Source organism: Bos mutus, chromosome 6 (assembly GCF_027580195.1).
Source record: "Bos mutus isolate GX-2022 chromosome 6, NWIPB_WYAK_1.1, whole genome shotgun sequence".
In the NCBI taxonomy this organism is placed as follows: Eukaryota; Metazoa; Chordata; class Mammalia; order Artiodactyla; family Bovidae; genus Bos; species Bos mutus.
In genome coordinates this window covers 45831287-45856136 of record NC_091622.1, presented here as the reverse complement: position 1 = coordinate 45856136, position 24850 = coordinate 45831287, and the positions used below count along the sequence as shown (strand labels likewise).

Here is a 24850-nt window from a genome sequence, read left to right as displayed (position 1 = left end):
TGCTCAGTCGCGACCCCATGTACTATACATTTCATGGAATTCTCTAGGCCAGAATACTGGAGTGGGCAGCCTTTCCCTTCTCCAAGGGATCTTTCCAACCCAGGGATCAAACCCAGGTCTCCCACATTGCAGGCAGATTCTTTACCAGCTGAGCCAAGGGGGGCCCAAGAATATTGGAGAAGGTAGCCTATTTCTTCTCCAGCAGATCTTCCCAACCCAGGAATAGAACCAGGGTGTTCTGCATTGCAGGTGGATTCTTTACCAACTGAGCTATCAGGGAAGCCCATGACATGCATATACATATATTGAATACTTGAACTTAGTTTTGCTTCTTTCTGTCCCACCAGGAAAGCCCCATAAATAGCAGGATTTTATTACTGTATCTGCAGTTCCTGGCTGATGTAGAGCTAAATTAACTCATTCAGCAAAGTTAATACTGTACTTGGAGAAGGCAATGGCAACCCACTCCAGTATTCTTGCCTGGAGAATCCCAGGGACGGAGGAGGCTGGTGGGCTGCTGTTTATGGGGTTGCACAGAGTCGGACACGACTGACGTGACTTAGCAGCAGTAGTAGCAATACCGTACTGAGTAGAGGGCAGAGGCCAGGAATCTTAGCAAACAGACTGTTCCCCTACAAGGAACCCTACAAGGAAGGATATGAAATGCAGAGAACCGTTCCCCTTAACAGACATGGCAGGACATTCTTACCTATGGAACCCTAGTAGCCTGTTAAAATTTATACACAATCTCATGACAATTCCTACTGCTCCCATGGTTCCATTACACTAGGACCTGCCTGGACTATGCTCTTGCCTTCATCAGCCTATCCACTCCTTAAACATCCACACGGGCACGTCTACCTGGTAAAATCCTGGACTCCTCACTCTTTTGACATGGTTCAAATGCTTCTATCTCGATGCTGCTCCCCTAGATGTTGGTACTGCCTCTGAACCCTGACCTCCCCTCAGGTCCAGAGGGCCTAGGTTTGAACCATGGTTTTGCCACTTACAGCTGCAGAACCCTAAAAATGGCATTTCATTGATGAAATTAAGGCAACAGTGGCAAGACTTTCCTATTACAACACTGGTTGAAAGTAATATGAACCTATTCAAGTTCACTGAAGCACTGAATGGATGAGTTATCTCATGGTACTTAAGGCAGGAATATAATCAAGCTTCAGAAACTGGGAATGTTTCCTCTTTAGATGTCTGCTTCATTCTTCTTCCTGCAAACCTGTTCTTGCTTCTCAGTGGATGCGTCAGAGTTGCTACGTCAAAACAAGCTCCCTGCAATCTCCTGTTTGCTTCTTGCCCAATAACCTGCAGAAACCAAGAGGAAGTCTCTCCAGCGGCCCTGAGGCTATCAGTTGCTGGGTGTAGGGGGCGGGTGTGGTAAGCAGAGTCAGAGTTTCTGAGAGCCTATTGGGTGGAAGGGGCCCTTCTAGGGATGGCTGGAAGGCTAGAGGAGACAGAAGGGGTTTTGGTGTTCTGACTCATCTGAGAATCCTTTTCAAAACTGCCTATTAAATGGACTCAGAGATTTGAGGAATATGAAATATTTCAAGTAAAGCCTTTAGCATAGAGAATACAGTTAATACATTTTACTACAGAACTTATTGCTTGTAGCCCTCTAGAGCAGCTGCCTGGCACCTACCTATTCCTTATCCTAGCAACCTCAAATTCCTTACTGGGGAAATATTTCTTCCCCTGTTGGTTCTAAATCCAGGCTTGCCTGTGACCACAGAAGCCAAAGAGCCTCTGTGCTTAGTTGGTCAGTCACGCCTGACTCTTTGCAACCCCATGGGCTGCAGCCCACCAGGCTTCTCTCTCCATTCGGATTCTCCAGGCAAGAATACTGGAGTGGGTTGCCATGCCCTCCAAGCAGTTTCTTTTAACTGACCCTTCCTCTAAGTGCACAGGACAGGCAAGCGACCTGGGCTCACACTGCCAGTGGCTGTCATTTGCAAACTGAATCTAGAGCAGCTGACTTAAGGATTAAAGAGGTTAGGCTCACAGTAGTGGCTCTCTGGGCAGACCATTCCTATGATGCAGAGTTCCTCAGTTCACAAGAGCTGCCCTCCTTAGAAACATGATCCAGGCTTCCCTTCAGTTCCTATGAGTTTCTGCTACTCTTACAAAATCCCTTTTCCCTAAGTTAACCAGGATTGGTTTCTGACTTAACTCTTGTTAACTCTAACAACCCCTATTGTACTGAAGGTGTAAAATTTTATATCTTTAAAGTATTAAATACAAAACCACCATATCACTGTTGTCTTAAATGAGCAGCAAGAAAAGAAAAAAGCCTGAAGACCATGATCCTGGAAGACCCAGACCAAGTGGCCTCCTGTTTCTCTCCAGAGTTGTATAATTTAGCACATATTTATGTGTAAGGCTTGGCTAGAGGGAGTAAGAACATTAACCAAGAGGCCAGGACACTACATTAATAGTGAAAACAAACAAACACCTTGAAATTGGATAGCACGTTCAAGTGAAGAAAGCATTTTCAATCCATAATCACATTTGGGCTTTTCACATTCTCTGGGGCTATGTCTTTCTCAACTGTGAAGTGAGGACTGACATAGAATGGCTATTCCCTATAAAGCTCCTTAGGGAGACAAAGCCTTTAACAGTACCAGCCCCTAGTAACCTGAGTCCCTGCTCCTTCGTGACTGAGACATCTAGTGTACCCCTCGAGCATGACTTTGGGCCACCTGGGTCCACTTCTGAAGCCCAGCTCTGCTAAATTTAGTGTATGACTTTGGGCAAGTCTTGAGCCTGTGTCATCTCTGATACAAGCATATTAGCTCACAGTGTCGTGGTGAGGATTAAATCATGGCCACAAAACAATTCACAGGTGGTAAAAGTGATTTCCATCTCAATCTTGCCTCTCCCCTTGTCCCTCAGCCCAAGTCATCATCTTAGCTGACTACTGAAAACCCCCATTCTGGACTTAAAAATCCAAGAAACCTGAATACTATTCTATAGACTGGTATCCAATACATTATTGAAACTGTAATCTAGAAAGCTTTTAGGAAGGGCCTTGCTATGAACTAAATTGTTTTCCCCTAAATTTCATGTTGAAGCTTAACTTTCAATCTGACTGTATCCGGAGACAGACCTTTAGGAGTTAATTAAGGATTGGGTCCTAATCAAAAAGGGACTGTGGTCTTAAGAAGATACAGATGTCTCTGTGCTGTGGAAGCACATAGCGAAAGGTGGCCCCACCTGCAAACCAGTTAACTCACAAGAGCCTAACCATGTTGGCACCTTGATCTCAGATTTCTGGCCTTTAGAAATGTGAGAAAATAAGTTTCTGTTGTTTTAAGCCATGCAGTATTTTCTTATGGGAGCCTAAGCAGACAGACAAGTCCTTCGTGAAAATTTTTAGGAAAACAGCCATGCCCTGAATAAGCTCAGCGCCTAGAACATTACTGGCTGTTTAAACATTCCTAGCTGTGTCTTTGGAGAAGGCAATGGCAACCCACTCCAGTGTTCTTGCCTGGACAGGGGACAGGGGAGCCTGGTGGGCTGCCGTCTATGGGGTCGCACAGAGTCGGACACGACTGAAGTGACTTAGCAGCAGCAGCTGTGTCTTAACTAATTCCAACTTCTAGCACTACTCAGAAATAATAGGGATGGATATTCATGCTTCTAAGCAAATACGTGCACATTCCATTATCCTTCACCTGACATTCTTCCCAAAGAGCACATTTGCACCTTTGGCATCTTACCAGCTGACAACCGTTAGAGCTACTCTCTAGGATAATCAATGATTAAAGTCACAGTGATTGTTTCTGAGTCACAATTATTTTCCAAAGCTTTTCATTATTACATCAAAGTATCTGAATTAAGAATTTAGCTGTGAAGGTTTAAGAAGCAGGAGAAAATCACAATCACTGACTTTGTGTTGTGTGGTGAGTGAGGACAAAAAGAACATCCTTGCAGGGAGAAAGCTTAGTTTCAGGAAAAAAGAACAGCTGTCAAAATTGGCTCAACAGGCCACTGGGAATGACCTCATCACACTCTACTTTCTTATAGAAGAAGACGGGGCGGGGGGGGGTGTTTCTGGATCAACAGTCTGGGATTTCAGCATCAGCAGAAATGATCCACCAGGCAAAGGTGCCAGAAATGAACGACCTGCATGCTGACTACACTCAATGAGCAGGGTCGTGGAATACACGGAGGTGAGAAGCAGGGACTACAGTTGATCATGCCAGAAAGAACTTAATACACACCTGAACTTCATACTTATCTTTTAGAAAATGTGTTTTGGAATTTCACATTTTAAAGTGCTACTTCCAAAAAAAATAAATAAATAAATAAAGTGCTACTTCCCCCAAAGCAAAGCATTCTATAAATTCCATTAAAAAGAAAAAAACCTTAGTTCAGCATGAATGTTTCTTGTTAAGAGTTGAAACCCTGTTCCTTTTCTGGATTAGATAATGTTCACCTGTCTTTTATTTAAACCAAGATGAGTCACGACTTCTTACGTATGTGTGCATAACACCTTAAACTATTTGTTGAACACCTGCACGCCAGGCACACAGACAACTTTATCCTTAACACACAGAACTGCGAGTAACTGTCCAGTCTTGCAGGTTCTCTCAACGGCTGTGTGTTCTATCTCCCAGCCTAAAGCTTTAGGGTTTGACCATAGGTCAAAATTAATCACCTCATTTGTACCTTATATACGTCAACTTAATCGTTGCCCTCATTGTTGTCTAGCACTAAACTTGGGAAAAAGATTTTTCTTTGGGAAGAGGACTTACTACTGGGATCCTTCACCACTAGCATCTGATGTAGCTTGCCCTCTGTATCTTTTAAACTGGCAACCATTTAGGGATCCAAGGACAAAAAATATATACATATACACTGAATGGGTCTTTCATTAGGTTGCTTAGAAAGTGATCACATACTCTTTATATATTGTATTATTCCCATCTAAATTGTAAAGGAGCTATTACTTAATCTAGAGATGAGAGTCTGGAACTGACACATACACACTGCTATATTTAAAACAGATAACCAACAAGACCTACTGTTAAAAGAATAATAAATTATTTTTTAAAGGAAGCCATTACCAATCTTAGCCATTGAAAGTCTCACCATTCAAACCCCAACTAATTTATTTAACAATCACTATTTTCAGAAGCAGAGAAGGCAATGGCACCCCACTCCAATACTCTTGCCTGGAAAATCCCATGGACGGAGGAGTCTGGTAGGCTGCAGACTGCAGCGACTGAGAGACTTCACTTTCACTTTTCACTTTGATGCACTGGAGAAGGAAATGCCAACCCACTCCAGTGTTCTTGCCTGGAGAATCCCAGGGACAGAGGAGCCTGGTGGGCTGCCGTCTATGGGGTTGCACAGAGTTGAACACGACTGAAGCGACTTAGCAGCAGCAGGAGCAGCAGCAGCATTTTCAGAAGATGTCTTTAGCAAAATCCTGATAACCTGGCTTACGTTTTTTTCCTTTAGGGGATGTCAGATGAATAAACTTGCTATGATTTAAAAAATACGTAACAAGCTCCCGCTTTACTGTTTCCCTATTGAACAAAGTGGGCTTCCCTCATAGCTCGGTTGGTAAAGAATCTGCTTGCAATGCAGGAGACCCAGGTTCGATTCCTAGGTCGGGAAGATCCCCTGAAGAAGGAAATGGCAACCCACTCCAGTATTCTTGCCCAGAGAATCCCATGACAGAGGAGACTACAGGCCATGGGGTCACAAGAGTTGGCCACAACTTAGCGACTAAACCACCATTAAACAAAGTATGCTTTCTCTGAAAGCCTACTGAAGAGCCCCCAACAAAAAGCACAAACCATTCTATGTTCTTTCACACACCAGGCCCAAATGATAACTTCATACTGGAAAAGCAAGCTGTCATTAAATAATGCTCGTCAATCATGTTGAGATTAGTTCAAAATGTTCCTGAATTAGGAGACAACTCGAGTTGTCCAAAGTCTATTTCCCCATTTACAAGGATTAAAAAAACAAACCCTCTCAAAAAAAAACCTTTCTTTTTAAAGCACTATCTAGTTAAAAATGAAAAAAAGAAAAATAAAATCAGTACAGATGTTACTTTGATGTGATGAAGCTTAGACAGCAAGGTAAAACTATAAACAAACTTTTAAGTATTCTGAAATCAATGATGATAATACATGTATCAGGCACGTCCAACAGAACACTTTTACAATGGTTTACATTTCCTTTTTATTTATTTCTTGAAACTGCCCATATTGCAGGTTTCTCATGGATGAAATATGGAACTGAGCAGATTCTTTTTTCTACAAAATTATGGTATAAACTTGCTCAATTTTCTATCTTATTGCTAATAAACCTTACAGGCGCACAGTTTGTAAAATAAACCCCTTAAGGACTGAATGCGTAGAGCATGCTGCAAGGTACAAGAAATAAGCTAAAAATGAGCATAAACCTACATCTGGACCAACACAGTACTGAATGCTGGCAAACATTTATCACAACACAGGGAAAAATTAATAAAAGGAAATACAGTTCAGTCCTGAAAGGGTTAAATAGAAACCCTAATATATTATTGTTTCTAACCATCCATCCCACGTTACAGTGCTTGAAAACAAAGTCAAAAGTCTGGCACAGAAAATTACACACATTTGTTCAGTATTCATCAGAAACACAGCTGCTTTTGAAATCAAAAGTAAGTAACTTAGTTAATAATTGAATAACATTTTGATTCAAGAAAGAACCCCACCACCCCCAACCCCGCATGGATTATCTGATTAAACATGAATAGTTTAGTTCTTAAAAACTGTTGACAATTTCCTGTGAGGGCACAGACAGTACTAGTTTCGTTAAAAAAAAAAAAAAAACTAACCAGTTATTATTGCAAATAAGTCTGTGCAGTAAGAGTGACAAATATTTTACCAGTTAATACGCACATACGGGTATCTTTACTTGTCGTGGTTTAAGAAAAGTCAGCAGCAGATTATACTAGTGTTCAACTCTGAAACCATTCAAAATAAACAGGGCATTTTATATTTATAGCTTTTTGTTTGCCTTCTCAATCTATGTAATCAATTAAAACAATATATTAGATAAGAGGCAGCTTCTATGCATATTTTCAGAAACTGCATAGAATCATAAAAGCATAGGATATACTTCTAATACATGACTTAAAAAAAAAAAACTTGAACGTACTATACTTTAACTGAAGTGGTTACCATTCTGAGAGCCTTTATGAGGGAAAATGATCAGCATCTCTAATAATGCCACAATTGGAGGAAGGGCCACGTTCTACAATACTATAACTGGAGGACGAGGCTCCTGTAAATTATACACTGAAAATCAATTCACAAAAAATTTTTTAAGCAGCTGACAAAAGAACTACAGATAAATGATAAGCCATAACAGACAAATCATTTCAGTCTGTGGTATGTAGAATGGCATAAAGCAGTGGCAGGGGGTGGGGTGGGGGCCTGTAGGAGTATACTCTTAAATCTCAAAAAAAGAACCAACAACGAAAAGGGTTTACAGTCTAATATTTCAATTATCTTATTAAAATAAACAGAGCCAAAATTAGACTTAAACAGTAAAAAAGCAAAAGTTCATTTTAATGAAGTCATAAACTTGAAAAAAAATATTTGAGTTGCAATGCTGGGTAGGAATAGTTTGTGCTTCAAAAGCATCTTATTTGTTATCAGTTAATTTAATATAAACTGGTAACTAAATAACAAACTTGGGAAGTGGAGGAAACCTGTGGCCCATTTCAGCAGCACTGAAAACATTTCTGCGCTCTGAACAAAAAGCACTGTGTGAAGGCTACTTCCAGACTCAACAGAGAGCAGAATAAATACTACTCAGAAATAAGCAAGTTTGCAAGAAAAAGCCAGTAAACAGTTAAAACAAAGAAAGATAAGGCCACAAAGAATTCTGCCCTTGGTCACTGAAACAGATTTGAAGTACGAGGCAGGGTTAGCTTACAAGAGAAGCTAGTGACAGGAGCAGACTTAAAGAGAGATGGGCTGTATACAGCATAATGCAGCCGGTATTAATTAAAAAGGCTTTCAGTCAAGAAAAGACCACAACAACTTTAACTACGTGTTTTACAAATGACTTCGCCCTTGAAAACTGAGGAAAAAGCGACTTCAAGATGTTAGGAACTATATTTACAATGGCATAGTCTGAGCAAAAGAATGAGTAATGAAGATTTATCAAAGCTGTGGGGTGGGAATGGGGGGAAGCTACTAATGATGATGTTTTAAAAAGCCTACAGGTGGAAACTTTTCAAAATAGCCCAGGACACCAAAAAGACAATTTCTGTACGGAAAGATATGCAGGAAGTTACAGTTTTGCATCCTTAAGGTACTTGTGGCTTCTGTTTCATGGGACAGTAAAAGCTTACCACAATCTAGAGGTAGTTTTTACTCGAAGAAAGATGATTGTATTACTAGACCACGTCCTGTAACATTACACACATAGATCCTGTACTAAATGTAGCCCAATGAGTCTGCTGCAATTTCTAAGAAACCAAACAAAGGTATAACCAAAGTGCAGGAACAAAACCAATGTAAAAGAGGTGAGTCCAGCACAGATAGGGAGCACACAACCCGGAATGCAACCAAATCTTAAATGGAGAGGAAATGTTTTCTGAGTGGGTGACATTTGCGAAGACACTCAGTGTTGGGGAGAAGAAGACAAAAAAAAGGGATTTTTTGCATTTTTATAATCTTACAACTATCCATTTCTAAAGTATTGTCTTCCAGCTATTTTAGTTGGTCATCTAGTAAGAGCATCCTGTTTCAAGGTTACAGTGATGTTTTTACCTAGGCTACCCCCGCCCCCCCACCAAAAAAAAGTAAATAAAACCATGCTTTTGCTGAGATTTTTTTCCTCATTATACAATAAGGGCACCATCTACCAACTGGTAGCAAATACTTAGCATGATACTTTTTTGTTATCATATGCCAACAAGGCAGAAAAACACCCTGCTGAATGAAATCACTGGGAATATTCCAAGTTCAAAATAAAATGTTTAACTTACACATAATACAAGTTATGTACAAGATAAGGAGGGGGAGGAAACCTGAACAAATGTTGACTGAGTAGATACATTTCTGCACAGGAAAAGGGGAGGGAACACTGTAAAAACCAACATGTTCCATGCCATTAACTCATTAATGACTAAATGGCCACATTTAATTTCAGGTAAATGTTAGAACCTCTTAGATTACCACTATAAATACATTAAAAAAAAAAGTAACACAGAGAAATAACTATCAATGGTATTTGAGAATAGAGACTAAGTACATTGAATGTATTGCAGGCAAGGCAGAGGCATTTTTTTTTTAAAGCTTTTGCACAGACTTCATATAATCTTAAAAGAAATATGAATGCAGGCCTTTACAAGATTTGACTTGCTGAAATCAAAACACCTTCCATTCAAGAAAAGTCATAAGACTTCAGCTTTTAAAAAAATAATAAAATAAAAAGAACAGTTCCAGCCTTGGACCAGAAAAGACCTGGAAGAGTATGGTAATTAGATTAAACAAGCATGGTCAGGCTTGGAACCTGAATGTACTTAAGAGCAAAAGCTCAAAGTGGGTGGGGAGGAGAACAACCTATTTGGTAACAAAGGTGTATTATATATGTGATATAAAAAAGGTATGGTGAAAATGTACCTTTTACTAAAGCTTATACAAGTTCCTTGGTCCATAAAAACTATGTTAGATTTTTGTCTTCTAGTTTGATTAACATTTTTTTTGAGGACTTCCCTGGTGGCTCAGACGGTATAAAGCGTCTGTTTACAATGCGGGAGACCAGGGTTCGACCCCTGGGTCGGGAAGATCCCCTGGAGAAGGAAATGACAATCCACTCCAGTACTATTGCCTGGAAAATCCCATGGACAGAGGAGCCTGGTAGGCTACAGTCCATGGGGTCGCAAAGAGTCGGACATGACTGAGCGACTTCACTTTGATTAACTTTTACTCCAGCCACATCTCTATTTCTCGCCCATTTAAACAAAATCAAACAAAAACCAACCAAACAAAAATAACGGCTGAAAAAAATAGATTTCCAGAAGTTTGTACATTTAGATGTTTTCTGTTTGTTTGTTTTGTTTTACTGTGGCTTCTGCACTTCAAATCAGCACTTGCAGGTAATGGGGTTTTTGAATAGTATAACCTGATATGAAAAGTTTTCCCAAGAAACCACAAAAGATTGTTCATTTTTTTCTTTTTTTTGTCAACATTTTGCCGCACTCAAGTCAGTGTAAGTCCTAGCAAAAAGACGGTAGTTAGGACACAACTGTTGCTGTAGATGATGTGACACTGGTTGAATTTGTGCTGACGTTTGTGTAACTTCCCTCGCTGTTTGTGTTTGATTCATTAGGGGGCACTTGGCTTGAGTTGGCTCGAAGGATTGCTCCCGCTGCACTGCAGTGTGGCCGTGGCCCTGGTTCTGGGGTATAGGTAAAGGTAAGGCTGGTGGAATAAATGATTCCATCATTACGGACCAAAGTTACTGGAACCTGGACTGGCTGCCGGACCCATCTCCAGCCTTCTCGGAATGCAGAAATGTCTGGGACAACACAGAGCATACTCTCTCCACATCTGAGGAGGAAATAGAAATCACTTAAAAGCATGGCAAATTTTATAAATGAAACTTAAAAACAAGGTTGCTTAATACAGGACAATCAACCTCTTAATACAGGACTCTTGGGAAAGAGTCTCACATACCCACCCCCATCAAAAACTCTGGATAATGTAAAAAATTGTATTAAGTACCTGTACATAGTTTCAGCTTCTACATCCCCAAACCACACTCGTAAATTTGGAGTGAAATTCTGTCCTGTAAGTTCAAGCATTGCTACGTCCCCACCGCCATTCAACTGCAATTCACAGAAAATCAAAACAACGTTGAGGAAACTTTTCATTTTTCACTAAAGTATACAGATGAGTTTTTCACTCAACTATCATGTGCAAAAAAAAAAAAGACAATTAAAATACTTCCTTTAAATAACATGATTATAAAGACAAAGTGAACTAAAACTCGATATACAAGCTGATTTACATTTAAATTTTCTTGCTAAAATTATGTGTGCTCCTCTGATTTTCTTCTTCTTCACTGTGTAAAAAACCCTCCAAAGCACAGGATTTGAAGAAAAATCAAATTTATTGTGAAGTAAAATTACTCCATGTCATAGATGAACAGTTGCAAAAAGCTGAAGTCAACTTGTAAGAGGTCTCACCTGAAGACTTTCTACGACAGGCACAGGTGTGACTGGGGCAAGGACAGGGCCCATCCCCTCATAAAATGTATACTCTGCCTTATCCGTACTAATGATTGTCCAGGAAGCTCCATCATTTATCATCTCTTTATTTGGTTCTTTTGGGCATGGAGTGGCCTTAGAAAAAAAGAATGTTTATAAATTATATACATTGCGGTATTATAAGACAATTTTAACAAAGTAACACTCATGAAGAGAATTTAGTACAAATTTACAAACTTCCCAGGCACCATACTTTTCCAACCCCTAATTAAAAATAGAATATTAATATGGAAACCTCACATAAGGCTAGTTTTATTTTAATATGAACTACTTCGTGACATACAAAAAATTAATAATACCTTTCAGAATAACCATTTAAGTAAAATTACAAAAGATCAGTATATGTGATATAATTAGCTGCTTAAAATGCTTCAGAGATCCCTGAGAGAGAGGAGGGCTTCCCTGGTGGCTCAATGGTGTAGACTCCACCTGCCAATGCAGGAGACGTGGTTTAATCCCTGGGCTTGGAAGATCCCCTGGAGAAGGAAATGGCAACCCACTCCGGTATTCTTGCCTGGGAAATGTCATGGACAGAAGAGCCTGGCAGGCTATGCCCATGGGGTCACAAAGAGTCGAAAACGGCTGAGTGACTAAACAACAACAACAAGAGAAAGGGAGAGTGGAAGTTCCCTCCTCCTTAGAGAACTATAGAAACTTCTGCACTTTCAGCAGGAAGGAACCAAGATATGAACAGCAATCCCCTATCCCTACCTCAAAACACCTAGGCCAGACCAGCCATCTCTCTGGAAAAAGTCTCCAGATGTCCACAAATGAGTTTCATGTGGAAGTGTAACTATTCTACTAAATCATTTGTTCATGTCATAAATGTCCTCATGAAGGTCTTCTGATATAGTTAAAAATTAGATTTTGACTAATTAGCTTTTAACATGTCATTATTACCATCTTAGAAGACCCCAATATAAATCTGATGAGAATTATGAAACCCTCCTCCAAAATATGCATGCACCACTATATACAGTGTTATCTGCACATATTTCAGGTGACTCTCTGATACTTTTGGATAATCTGAAGAACTTTTCATCCCTCAGAATTAGATGTTAACTGTTTCTCTTAGAACATTCTCATAGTTTTGAGTTCTTTGAGGTAGAATGACTACCATGTCTGAAGAACATGTGGGCTAAGGACCCTTGAAATCGGGATAAATACCTGAACACAGATTCATGTATTTGGATACTATTAACATTTTTTAAACAAAAGTTTCATGTTTCTGAATGCTGCTAACCTAACAGTTTGCACATTTTAGATTTTACCAGCAATTTAGAAACATACCTGAAACTGGATTATTCTTTCTTGAGAAAGGCACAAGTACATTCTTTCTGTATCCTTAAGGTAAAACGCACATTTGTGGAGCTGTGACACAGGATCATCGGCATCCAGTAACGCGGTCTGCTTATCAACCTTCCTAATTATCTGCATTTCAACAATTAAAAAAGGAAAGGTCATCACATATGGAGAGTCTTCATTTCCTACACTGTTAAGAGTCCACGGCAAGAATCTACCATGAAATAATACATCACAGATACCTGTCACATATCTACATACATAACACCATTTACAAACAATAAAGTTAGGCATAAAAATACTTTTAAATTGCAAGCATGTTAAGAATGCAGAGATGTTACCTTCTCCCACCAACTCCTAAAAACAATAGGGCAGGCAGGCACTTGCTTTCTAAATCTGTGCTTTTCAAACTTTGACATCCGTACAAATCATATGGGGTTCCTGTTAAACATATATCTGTTCTGAGCCTGCAAATCATAGAGAGGGCCTGATATTTTGCACTTCTGGCTAATTTCCAGCTGATGTTCATCCTGCTGGTCTATGAATTGTATTTTGAGTAGCAAGTTCAGATGGCCTCTCCAATAACACACAATGACAAACATTCCAACATCAAAGGGAAAATTATCTCTAAAGGTCACTATGGGTATGCTAGTTTGTACCTAAGTCCATTATCACACTTACATGCTGTTGCTTTGTTTTAACATAAAATAGGCATCATTCTGCAGATTAGGAAACAGGCTCAGAGGTCAGGTTAAGCTCCTCAAATTCACCCGGTCAGTAGCTGAAGAACCAAAGTATGATTCCAAGGCTGGCTGCCTGCCCAGCTTGAACTCTTTCCATTATATAGTATGACCTTACACTATAAATATTCCACAAAACACATAGGATATCTGAAAGATACTACTACTCAAACCTTCAGTGTTACCTATCACATGGAAGGTTATCACTAAGTGCTTGAGGACTGTGAAGATTACTCTCAACAGCATACAAACATGTTGGAACTACTTCTCATCTTTAAATCAGAAATAAAGAAACCCCTTCCTTGGGACTTCCCTGGTGGTCTAGTGGTTAAGACTCCATGCTCCCAAAGCAGGAGGCATGGGTTCTATCCCTGGTTGGGGAGCTAAGATCCTGCATACCAAGTGGTATGGCAAATCAATAAACAAAGTCTCCAGTCACTGACATTAAAAAAAAGAAACCCCTTTTTCTCCTTCCCTCTTACCGCCCCATTTCTCTGTTCCCCTTTATAGCAAAACTCCTCTTCCTCACCATCTCATCTCCTGAAATCTCTCCAACTTTGTGTTTCAAACTTGCTCTTGGTGAGGTCCTTAAGGACTTCAAGACAGATGAATCCCATGAGCACCTCTCTGTCCTCACCTTAGCTTTCTCAGAAGCATCTGACCCACACATTCTTCCTTTGGAAATACACCTGCTCTAACTGCCTTCAGTGCTCCAGAGCTGAGTCCCCAGATCTCTTTCCCTCCTCCCATACTCTACAGACCTTCTATTCTCTTTAGAGGTTAGCAGTAGTAGTGTTAGTCACTCAGTCGTGTCCGACTCTTTGCAACCCCATGAACTGTGGCCCGAGGCTCCTCTGTCCATGGGATTCTCCAGGCAGGAATATTGGAGTAGATTGCCCTTCCCTTCTCCAGAGGATCTTTTCAATCCAGGGATCGAACCTGGGTCTCCTTCATTGCAGGCAGATTCTTTACCGTCTAAGCTTTAGAGGCTGGCAATTCCTAAATTTTTATCCAGTCATAGCCTTTCTCAAGCACTCAACTTGTATATTTAACTACCTATTCAACAGTTCCACTTAAAATGTCTATTAATAGCCATCTCAATCAAAAATATAATTTTTTATTTCTTCCTAAGCTCAATAAATGACACCATGTTCACTCAATCCTAAAACCATGGAGTCATCTTTGACTCCTTACTTTCTCTTACACACCGTCTGTCAACAAATTCTGTTAGGTCTACTTTCAAATAAATCAGTGACCTTTCATCCCCTTACCAGTACCATCTTGGTCTAAGGTATCATCATCAGCTTCTTGCCTGAATTATGACATAAGCCAAGTCATCTTTCTCTTTGCTTCCACCGCTATATCTCCCTGTGCTCTTATTCACAAAGCAGCCAGAATTATTCTTCCAAACATAAACCAGCCATCATTCTCTGTTTGAGAGCCTCCAGTGGCCTCCTACTGTACATAGGTAACAGAAAGTTTTGCCCTAGACAGAGAGAGGGATTTGACAAGATGCTGCCCATGGCTTACTCTGCAGCATCATTTCCTGGCACGTGCCCTCTCCACTGCTCCCTCAGCTCTTGCTACAATGGCTTCCTTGCTAGTCCTCACACATTTCTGTCCTAAGTTCTTCTGCTCTCATTCTGTCAGCCTGAAACGTTCCACACCCAGTTTCTGTTTCTACAGAGCTAAAAATACGTAAATATGAAGAATGTTGGTTTTTAATAGTTGTGGCTTAGGTGAAAAAAAAAATGATCATGGAATATAAGTTAGGTGTGTGAATCAAGTAATAAAAACCCAATAGTACTGCATAATATTTATAGCACTGTTCTGAGCACTTTTACAAATATCAATTCATTTAACCCTTCAAAATTCTGTGAGTTATTAAGAATGTCCATTGTGGAGCAAAGTATTATCTGAATAGTTGTCACTCAAGTAATATCTGAATATTTGTCACTCTACTTATATCACCACTAATTTTCGAGTTTAAAGGGAGATAGTACACTTTTAGCAATTACATTTTCTAATATATTCTGTGAGACTAATAAACTCAAGTAAAATGTTTCCATTCAACTCTAGCCTTAAAACTGTGTTTAAATTTAACAATGCTTGAATTTTAGAGAAATAGTGAATTTTGAATGAAGTAAGCCTAAAACTTCCTATAAGTCGACCACACTCATTTATGACTTCACCACATAAGAATCAAGGTCTGCCTATAACAGCTTTATTCCTATAACCTACTGTTTCTCCACTACTTAATCATATTGAGAACATGGGTCATGTTTGGTTCAATTTTATTTCTCACAAGAGCTCTCTGGACATAGACACTGCTGAGTGACCAGGTCTCCCCAATAAACAAACCAAAGATGCCCCCTACTATTTGGTATCAAAAACTTGCTGTGATAATTTCTAACTATTAAGAAGAGGAAAGAAATCTGAGAAGCCAGGTAGTGTGAATGTTATAATTAGCTATGTGTGATGAGAAAGTGATGAATTCTAACACCAGGAGTTCCTCCCACCAGCTCTCTCTCCTCTATGCTGGCTCTGTACATTACTGGTACAGTGTTTACTGTACTTCTTAGGTAACTGGGCTGCAGCCCTTAAGGACAGAAAACATACCTTATTCATACTCTTAGCACTATACCTTGTAAATGCCCAGGCTAAATTTATGCTGCTGATTAGTTTATCTAACAGATGGATGTCCCAAATTTCTGGGGTATCTGACAGACTTGAGGATGTGAGACAAATGCTAACCGGTGTTTCTTATTAGTTGGCTACATAGATTGTGCCTGTTCTCAAAGTACCCAAACCAGGATTTCTCACTAAGACCTTCATCCCACTGAAATTGGTCTTGGGGGGGATAGTGTTCTTCAAGCAAGGATCTCTAATAAGGCTAATATTCTAGGACACATAAAATGCAAACTTTAGATATTAAGGCAGTGTTATCCTTCTTAAAAGCATATGAAAACTATAGAATGCTTCCTCTGAAAAACATGTTTTCATTGAAAACTGTATGTAAGTGGATGGAAAGGAAGGCAGGAAGTAGTATAGACCATAATAAAGCCTAGCTATGATTCTGAAGAAACTAATGCTTCAGTCACATGATCTCTAGAAAGAAGTGTTTACTGTTAACAGTGTTAACAATGGTACTGCAACTTTTCCTAAGGCATTCTCTGAATCAGGTTTTTTTATTTCAACATTTTTATAATGAGAGCCACACAGTTTTGAATGTAAAAATATTCAATTAAAGATGACTTTCAAGCAAGGTAGACTGGTACTTTACATGAAACTAAGTGAAAACACCATTTTTAGATTTGAGTCAGTCTTTTCAGTGGCTTATATATAAGTTGTTGCTGGTCAGAGACATAAGCCTCTGAATTGTGCCTCCAAAGTACAAGCATTTAATGCCAAAGCAAATAAACATTATCCTTGGAATATAGTGACACAGAATAAATAAGAAGAGAACTTTAGTAAAATTTATTCAGTCTGTTTTTTGGTTTGTGTCTTCCTAATTTATGCACCCTTCTTTCCCTACCTTTCTCCCTTTTATAATCTATCTTAGGTTCAAGGTTTTGTAAATTTATATTACTATGTTTCACATATTTTGACTTTAAGTTGAAATGGGAAATAAAATCACCTTGTACAACCACAATACAGAAAAATACAACAAAAACCACAAGCTGATGCATTAACTTAGATAATTATAGATAATATCAGAAAATATCAGCCAATGAAATATTTCATCAAAGAGATACAAAGCATATTCAGGAAAGTAATACTAAAGTTCTTCCATTTGCTCAGCCCCTCCCCCAAGCTGACCTTGAATTGAACTTACTCATAAACTCCTTCCATCTTTAATACAACTAAATTGTATTGTTTCAGAAAACAAGGGGGAATATGATGCAGAATGTATAAGAGGCTTTTGCTTCATTCTGCTAAGAAAAGCAGTTTTTTACTACTTCAAAAAGCCCAAACACTGTCTCTTTTTTCAGAAGAGTAAACTAAAAAAAACTATGCTTATATTTTTAAAGAAATTTACAGTTTCTATGCTTTTGAAAACTTGGGCCTGTGGCAGGATGCAGCAAGCACCACAAAGAATGACTAATGAACCTATATTAGTTAAGAAAATAAATCATAATGTAACTTTGAGTGCCCTCTATCGTCCAGATAAACAACCCAAAAAAGGGGAAAGCTGTCAAAATTTATTATAAACAGTCATGAGGTCATTAAAGCCATACCAATCTTGGGAGTGCCATGCCAGTAACTGAACACACAAGTTTGACTGTTTGTCCATAATGGATGTATCCATCGCGGACTGTGAATTCTTCTCCTTCTGATTCATCATCATCCACTGCAGTACGATGGAAACAGAGATCAAATTATCATCTTTAAAATTTATTAATCTGCTTATAAAAATGGCAAAACTAAATATATCTGTAAGTCTTATTATTTAAAGAAATTTAATTTCACACTAAAAAAACCAAATGCATATTTTTATACTCACAGAGATGAATGTAAAATGCTCCCCACTGCTGAGAACTGGCATGGAAATTACCACCTTCTACATGCAAGTATCTGGTGCTAACTGTCTGGGATCGGAGTCTATTAAACAGAGCCACCTTTGTTCCTGAGGCAATGCAGACTGCAAAGAAAAAACAGCTATTTATGTGATTGCTGGGGTGGGGGTGGGGTAACAGTAAAGAGCAAGAAGGGACCAGTACCTGGTAAGTTATGACTATTCTTTACTATAATAATTAATGGATTCTGCTAACACTTATTTCAAACCCTCCAAGAAAATATAGATAATACTCCCCAGAAGTCAGGGTAACTCTTTTATTAATAATGTTAAGCTACAGATATATAATATGCCCATAAAAATGATTTTTAAACAAGTGCTGTATATTTAACATAGTGTTGTTTTTTAAAAGGAAGTTACTTTTAAAATAATAGGTGTCAATAGGAAATTGATTAAATAAAACATAATATCATTGACCTAATTGAATAATGTGTATTTAAATGCACTGATGAGAAAATATCTCCCTGATATATCAATGAATGCAAAGCAGACTACACTGTGGTTTCATTAGGTAAACATACACATTTTTATGTGATAACATATGTCTCCACGTGCTCATATATAATCCCACGGAATATATTCAAAGAGAGGGGTCTAGAAGGTTGTTTACCAAAGATGATGGCAATTGCCTCTGGATACTGTGGCTTTAGAGATTTTGCTTCCTTCTAAATACCTTAAAGTATAGCATTATGTAAAATTTCTTGAAAAACCAACCACATCTATATAAGCAGGAAAAATACTCTGTAAATGAAATACGTTCTCTACCATCAAAAAACTCAAGAATCAGCAGAAATACAAAATTAAAGACTTTAAATAAAATCCTATAATTTGAATTGGCTTAAGACATCTGTGCATGCTCGATCGTGTCTGACTCTTTGCTACCCCATGGACTATAGCCTGCCAGGCTTTCTCTGTCCAAGGGATTCTTCAGGCAAAAATACTGGACTGGGGTTGCCATTTCCTTCTCCAGGGGAATCTTCCTAATCCAGGAATCGAACCCGAGTCTCTTGCATCTCCCGCACTGGCAAGCAGATTCTTTAGCTACCTGACTGTGCTGCACAACTGAATTGGAAACAACATAAATACATGGCATTAAATGCCTCCTGATGCAAGAATACACAGAATAACTACACAAAAAAGATCTTCACGACCTTGATAATCACGATGGTGTGACCACTCACCTAGAGCCAGACATCCTGGACTATGAAGTCAAGTGGGCCTTAGAAAGCATCCCTACAAACAAAGCTAGTGGAGGTGATGGAATTCTAGTTGAGCTATTTCAAATCCTAAAAGATGATGCTGTGAAAGTGCTGCACTCAATATGCCAGCAAATTTGGAAAAGGCAGCAGTGGCCACAGGACTGGAAGAGATCAGTTTTCATTCCAATCCCAAAGAAAGGCAATGCCAAAGAATGCTCAAACTACCACACAATTGCACTCATCTCACACACAAGTAAAGTAATGCTCAAAATTCTCTAAGCCAGGCTTCAGCAATACGTGAACTGTGAAATTCCAGATGTACAAGCTGGTTTTAGAAAAGGCAGAACAACCAGAGATCAAATTGCTAACATCCACTAGATCATTGAAAAAGCAAGAGAGTTCCAGAAAAACATCTATTTCTTCTTTACTGACTATGACAAAGCCTTTGACGGTGTGGATCACAACAAACTGTAGAAAAATTAAGATCATGGCATCCGGTCCTATCACTTCATGGCAAACAGATGGAGAAACAGTGGAAACGGTGGCAGCCTTTTTTTTTCTGGGCTCCAAAATCACTGCAGATGGTGACTGCAGCCATGAAATTTAAAGACACCTACTCCTTTGAAGAAAAGTTATGACCAACCTAGATGGCATATTCAAAAGCAGAGACATTACTTTGCCAACAAAGGTCTGTCTAGTCAAAGCTATGGTTTTTCCAGTAGTCATGTATGGATGTGAGAGCTGGACTATAAAGAAACCTGAGCACCAAAGAATTGATGCTTTTGAACTGTGGTGTTGGAGAAGACTCTTTAGAGTCCCTTGGACTGCAAGGAGATCCAACCAGTCAATCCTAAAGGAAATCAGTTCTGAATATCCATTGGAAGGACTGATGCTGAAGTTGAAACTCCAATATTTTGGCCACCTGATGTGAAAAGAACTGACTCACTGGAAAAGACCCTGATGCTGGGAAAGATTGACGGCGGGAGGAGAAGGGGATGACAGAGGATGAGGTGGTTGGATGGCATCACTGACTCAATGGACATGAGTTTGAGTAAACTTTGGGAGTTGGTGATGGACAGGGAGGCCTGGCGTGCTACAGTCCATGGGGTCGCAAAGAGTCAGACACGACTGAGCGACTGAACTGAACTGATGTAAGAACGCTATATCATTGTGAAGCAGGCTTGCCCTCCAGCAACAAAGAACAAACTGAAATCTGATCAAGTTTCTAAATTAACTACTGACAAAGACTCTCTCCTTAACCAAACTTCAGACAGGTTCCTCTGAGCCCTTTACCCATGGAAACTCTTCCTTGGGTCCCAATATTGGCCTAGCTAGCCCAGTTATTGCCAAGAATCCTGCTAAGTCATCCTTCCATCCTTGATATCTGATCAAGTTTTTTCCCTCCACCTTTATATCTAATCATCTTGTTCTTGTTAAATCACTAAGTTGTGTACAACTCTTTTGTGGTCCCATGGATTATATAGCCCTCCAGGCTCTTCTGTTCATGGGATTTCCCAGGCAAGAATACTGGAGTGGGTTGCCATTTCCTCTCCAGGGGATCTTCCTGACCCAGGAATCAAACCTGTGTCTCCTGCACTGGCAGATGGATTCTTATCCTCTGAGCCACCCAGAAAGTCCATCTGATCAACTTGGCCTATCTTTATAAAAATTTTCGTCAAGAATACCCACACCCTCGATGTCTCCTCTTAGTAACTTTCCACCTACTGACAATGTTCAACTCTGCTCCTTGACTATAAATTCCACTTGTCCTTGTTGTATTTGTAATTGAGCTTAGCTCTCTACTGAAAGCTCTTTTCCCTATCGCAAATGTAGTGAATAAAATGTGCTTTTACCGCCTTTAATGTCCAGTTTTGTTTCTCTTTGACACTACCAATTTACTGAAAATACATTAAACTACACCAAGGGAATACAATTATTGAAATCCAGTATGTGAAAATCTCTCATAGTCAATTGACTTAGCCTCTTGAATAAATAAATATGAGAGAGAGAAAGATGAAGAGAAAAATCCACAAATTTAAAAAGAAAATTCAATGATATATCAACACAATATATAATATCTGGTGAATCATATTTGAATTTTGATTCAAACCAATGGCTAACCAACACCCCCAACCCCTACACACATTTTAGACAATTTTCAATTTGAGCACTGACTAGGTATTTAATGATACTAAGACATTATTTCTTTTTACAGTTGTTTTATGTTTGTTTTTGTATGATCATGGTTATTATAATTGTGTTAGAATACAAAGACACACTATCTTTCTGAGAGGCATAGAAACAGTTATAGGTGATACAACGTCTTGGATTTGTATCAAACTAAAATGAAGGCAGAGAAAAGTGTGGGTGGAGTAGGGTTACAGATCAAGATGAATCAAGACTGGTCTGAAGTTCCGATCACTGATGAAAAGTTGGAGGATAAACACAAGAGGTTTCATGTTATTATGCAACTCTACTTTAGTACGTTTGAAATTTCCATAACAATGATGATAATGACTAAAGCAGACTAAAAACCACCCACTATATAACATTGCATAAGTTCATTAAAAAAACAGAAAACAAAGTAAAAACAAGCAAATTAACCAAAATCCTAAAACTTCCACCTTCAAAGAATGAAACTATTATCTGCAAATTAGTAGACAAGCTCTTATCCTGCATTTTCTTCATAGACTACATTTAAAGCAAACAGCTAACAAATGCAAAAGTTAAGAATAAAAGAATTAGAAATGCCACTGTTTTGCAACCATGATGAAGGACTACTAAAATCATTTGGTTAAAGTTTCCTGAGGAATTTTGTAACTGTTGGATTAGACTAACAACTCTACTTACTATAACCAGTCTTAGTGTGACAAGTGGGATAACCAGACAATAAGACTTCTGATCTGAGAGAAATGAACATATGCAGAACCAGCTAATTCTAAAATGAAGGTCTTTAGGTCTAATCAACAGTTTATAGGAGATATGAGAGACAGAGGAAACACGAATCAGTCAGATTCAGAATATGGAAATTCCATAGGAAAAATCAACCAATTTCAACAAATAAATAACACAGAAAGAAAAAAAAGGCTAGTAGAAAGAACAGAAACTATTTCAGGTTACAATATATGAACCCTGTTTGGATCCAAGTTTGAACAAGCCAACTACTGAAGACAACAAAACAACAAAAGCACAACTGTAAAAAGATATTTTGAGACAGTATGATCAATCTGCACATGGACTGGCCAGTAGATGGCATTAATGAACTATCATCAACTTTTGTTGGGTATGGAGACGTTTAAAAGGAAAAATTTCTGTTAAGAGTCACTACTACAGAAATGATCGAAAGGACAGGATGTCTAAGATTTACGTTAAAAAATTCCAGCAATGGAGGAGGAAGAAGAGTTGGTGGTGACAGAAATGATAAAGTAGAATTGGTAAAATCTGTTGAAGTCTGGTGGTTGGTCACCTTATATCAACACTACCCCTTTCATGTAAGTTTGGAAGTTTTCATAATAAAAAGTCAAAATAAAAAAAGAAAAACGGGTATAAAAGTTGAAATGTATAATTCAAACAGCATTTACCGGTGAAAGTCTAAAAATGTACAGAGACAGCAGTCTGAAAGACAACCATATTAAATTTTTGTTAGGTTTTCATGATGGCCTTCCAAAGTTCAATTGATAAAACAGTGCTTCTCGAAGAGGTGTTCTGATACTCTGAGTGAATCAGTTCTTATGGAATAGGACCCATCTTGCACACTGCAGGATATTTAGACACTCAGTGCTAACACTACTCCCTCTAGTCACTGACAGCAAAAGGAAACTCCCATTTCTCCTAATGCCTCTGGGGAGCAGTGAGGAAGCAATTCTGGTTAAGAACCACTTTGGTACACCAGGTATTGCCCATGTTTAATTAGAGAAAAAAGACAACAAAGCAGCCGCAAAAACTGAATATGACTGTTTCAGATAAAGTGAAGACCAAAAAAATACTTTATAAGAATGAACTGGCTACTGAAAAGAAAATTTTAATTTAAAAAATAGTTGAATTAGTCTTATTCATATTGGGAGTTCAGGGGAAAAAAAGAAAACATGTATACACACGGTCAGCATTTTTCAGTGACTGCTTCTTTTTGGAAGGTTTGGAGATGACTTTTATCCGCTTGCTTAGGAACACACCAATGTCATCACTGTTGCCATAGAACATCTTTACAGACAGCATGAAGTGCTTTCTCTTGTCTGAATCAGATATATACAATGTTTTGGCTGTGCAATAGTTCTGTGAAAGAAAAGGATAAGTCTTAATAGCATCAAAACCCTGTCAGCTATGTACAAATAACTCAGTAAGGCTATGGCTAAGTTTGATCAGACTTAAGGCAGTAATTCCACTTAACAGCTGATAAAACCAACTGTAAAAAGTACTGAAATTGATCTCTGAAAACAAAGTACAAAGTCTTCCTTACTCAGTCTACAATACCAACACTGTATTCTGTTTCCCTCTCTCAAAAAGACTTTAAAAAAAATAATCTTTATTGTTTTATATAGCTCTACATCTATTTACAGAATTATCAAGACCTTCAGACAATAAAAACATTTGCCTTGAAATGAAAAAGAAATACAAAATATAATGCTACAAAAGTCTACAGACATAACTGAATTGTAGAATTTGAATTATAGAAACAAAACAATACTAGCAACAGAGGTATAGGGCATGTAATTCTTAAAAATAAAAATTTAAGTACTAATTAGGGTAAAAATTCATGTTGCACAGCTTATCTAGCTTCAACTATATAAAACAAAAACTGAGAATATTTAACAAATTATTTTAAAAACATCAGATCCAAAATATAACTATATAGTCAAATACCATGACCATAATAAAAATAAGGGCTACCTATACTAGAGCTTGGTTGTACTATTAAAATAAGAATGCAACATGCAAAATAAATCCCAATAATGCAAAATAAAATCCCTCCTTTCCCAATAATGACTAATCGTACCATTCAATGAACATGCTATTGAAAGAAAACAATATTACCTTAAATGAATGGTTGTTAAGTAAGACAGGAGTAAAGTGCCACTTTCTGAAGCTCGGCATCCATCTCACTGCTTGGTCCATCTTTGCCTACCTGGAACCAAACTGACCTCGTCCTTGTATCTTGATGGTCCAAGCATACGATTATATTGTTCCTTCTGCCTGGAATGCCTTTTGCTGACTCTCAACCAGTCTTATTCTCTATAGACTCCTCTAATAGCATTTTTCATTAAAACTAAATATTAACACATAATTTTGGCTTAGAGACACTGTACTTCCCTGTAATTAAGTGTTTTAAGTACTAGTTAATACTCAAGCTCTCAGGTATTATTTTCTGCAAATTTCTAGGGCCTGGGGAAATGATATAATGGCAGAAGTTGATGAAAGATGTACTAAGCCACGATGCTGAGAAAAGCAAGTGGGCATGCTGTTTGGTATTACTGCCCTCAGAATTGCTGGAAGCAGTTAAAGCTAGCAATAAAGTTCAATTGCTGTTGTTTAGTTGCTAAGTCATGTCCAATTCCTTTGCAATCCCATGGACTGTAGCCTGCCAGGCCCCTCTGTCCATGGGATTTCCCAGGCAAGAATACTGGAGTGGGCTGCCATTTCCTTCTCCAGGGGATCTTCCAAACCCAGGGGCTGAATCCACATCTCTCATGTCTCTTGCATTGGCAGGCAGATTCTTGACCACTGTGTCACCTAT

At 38.6% G+C, this 24850-nt stretch overlaps 1 protein-coding gene across 5 annotated transcripts in view; it reads right to left on the bottom strand.

The window, feature by feature from the left end:
* Positions 1-6196: 6196 nt before the first annotated feature.
* Positions 6197-24850, bottom strand: part of RBPJ (recombination signal binding protein for immunoglobulin kappa J region) — a 241823-nt gene continuing 223169 nt past the window's right edge. For all 5 annotated transcript variants that reach the window (XM_070372236.1, XM_070372235.1, XM_005897093.3 and 2 more), the window contains 7 exons: positions 23217-23391; positions 17849-17986; positions 17583-17695; positions 12593-12733; positions 11222-11377; positions 10758-10861; positions 6197-10583 (listed from right to left, as the gene is read on the bottom strand). In XM_070372236.1, the coding sequence (XP_070228337.1) occupies positions 10268-10583; positions 10758-10861; positions 11222-11377; positions 12593-12733; positions 17583-17695; positions 17849-17986; positions 23217-23391 (1143 nt within the window). In that variant the 3' untranslated portion in view covers positions 6197-10267. The remainder of the gene's footprint in view (positions 10584-10757; positions 10862-11221; positions 11378-12592; positions 12734-17582; positions 17696-17848; positions 17987-23216; positions 23392-24850) is intronic.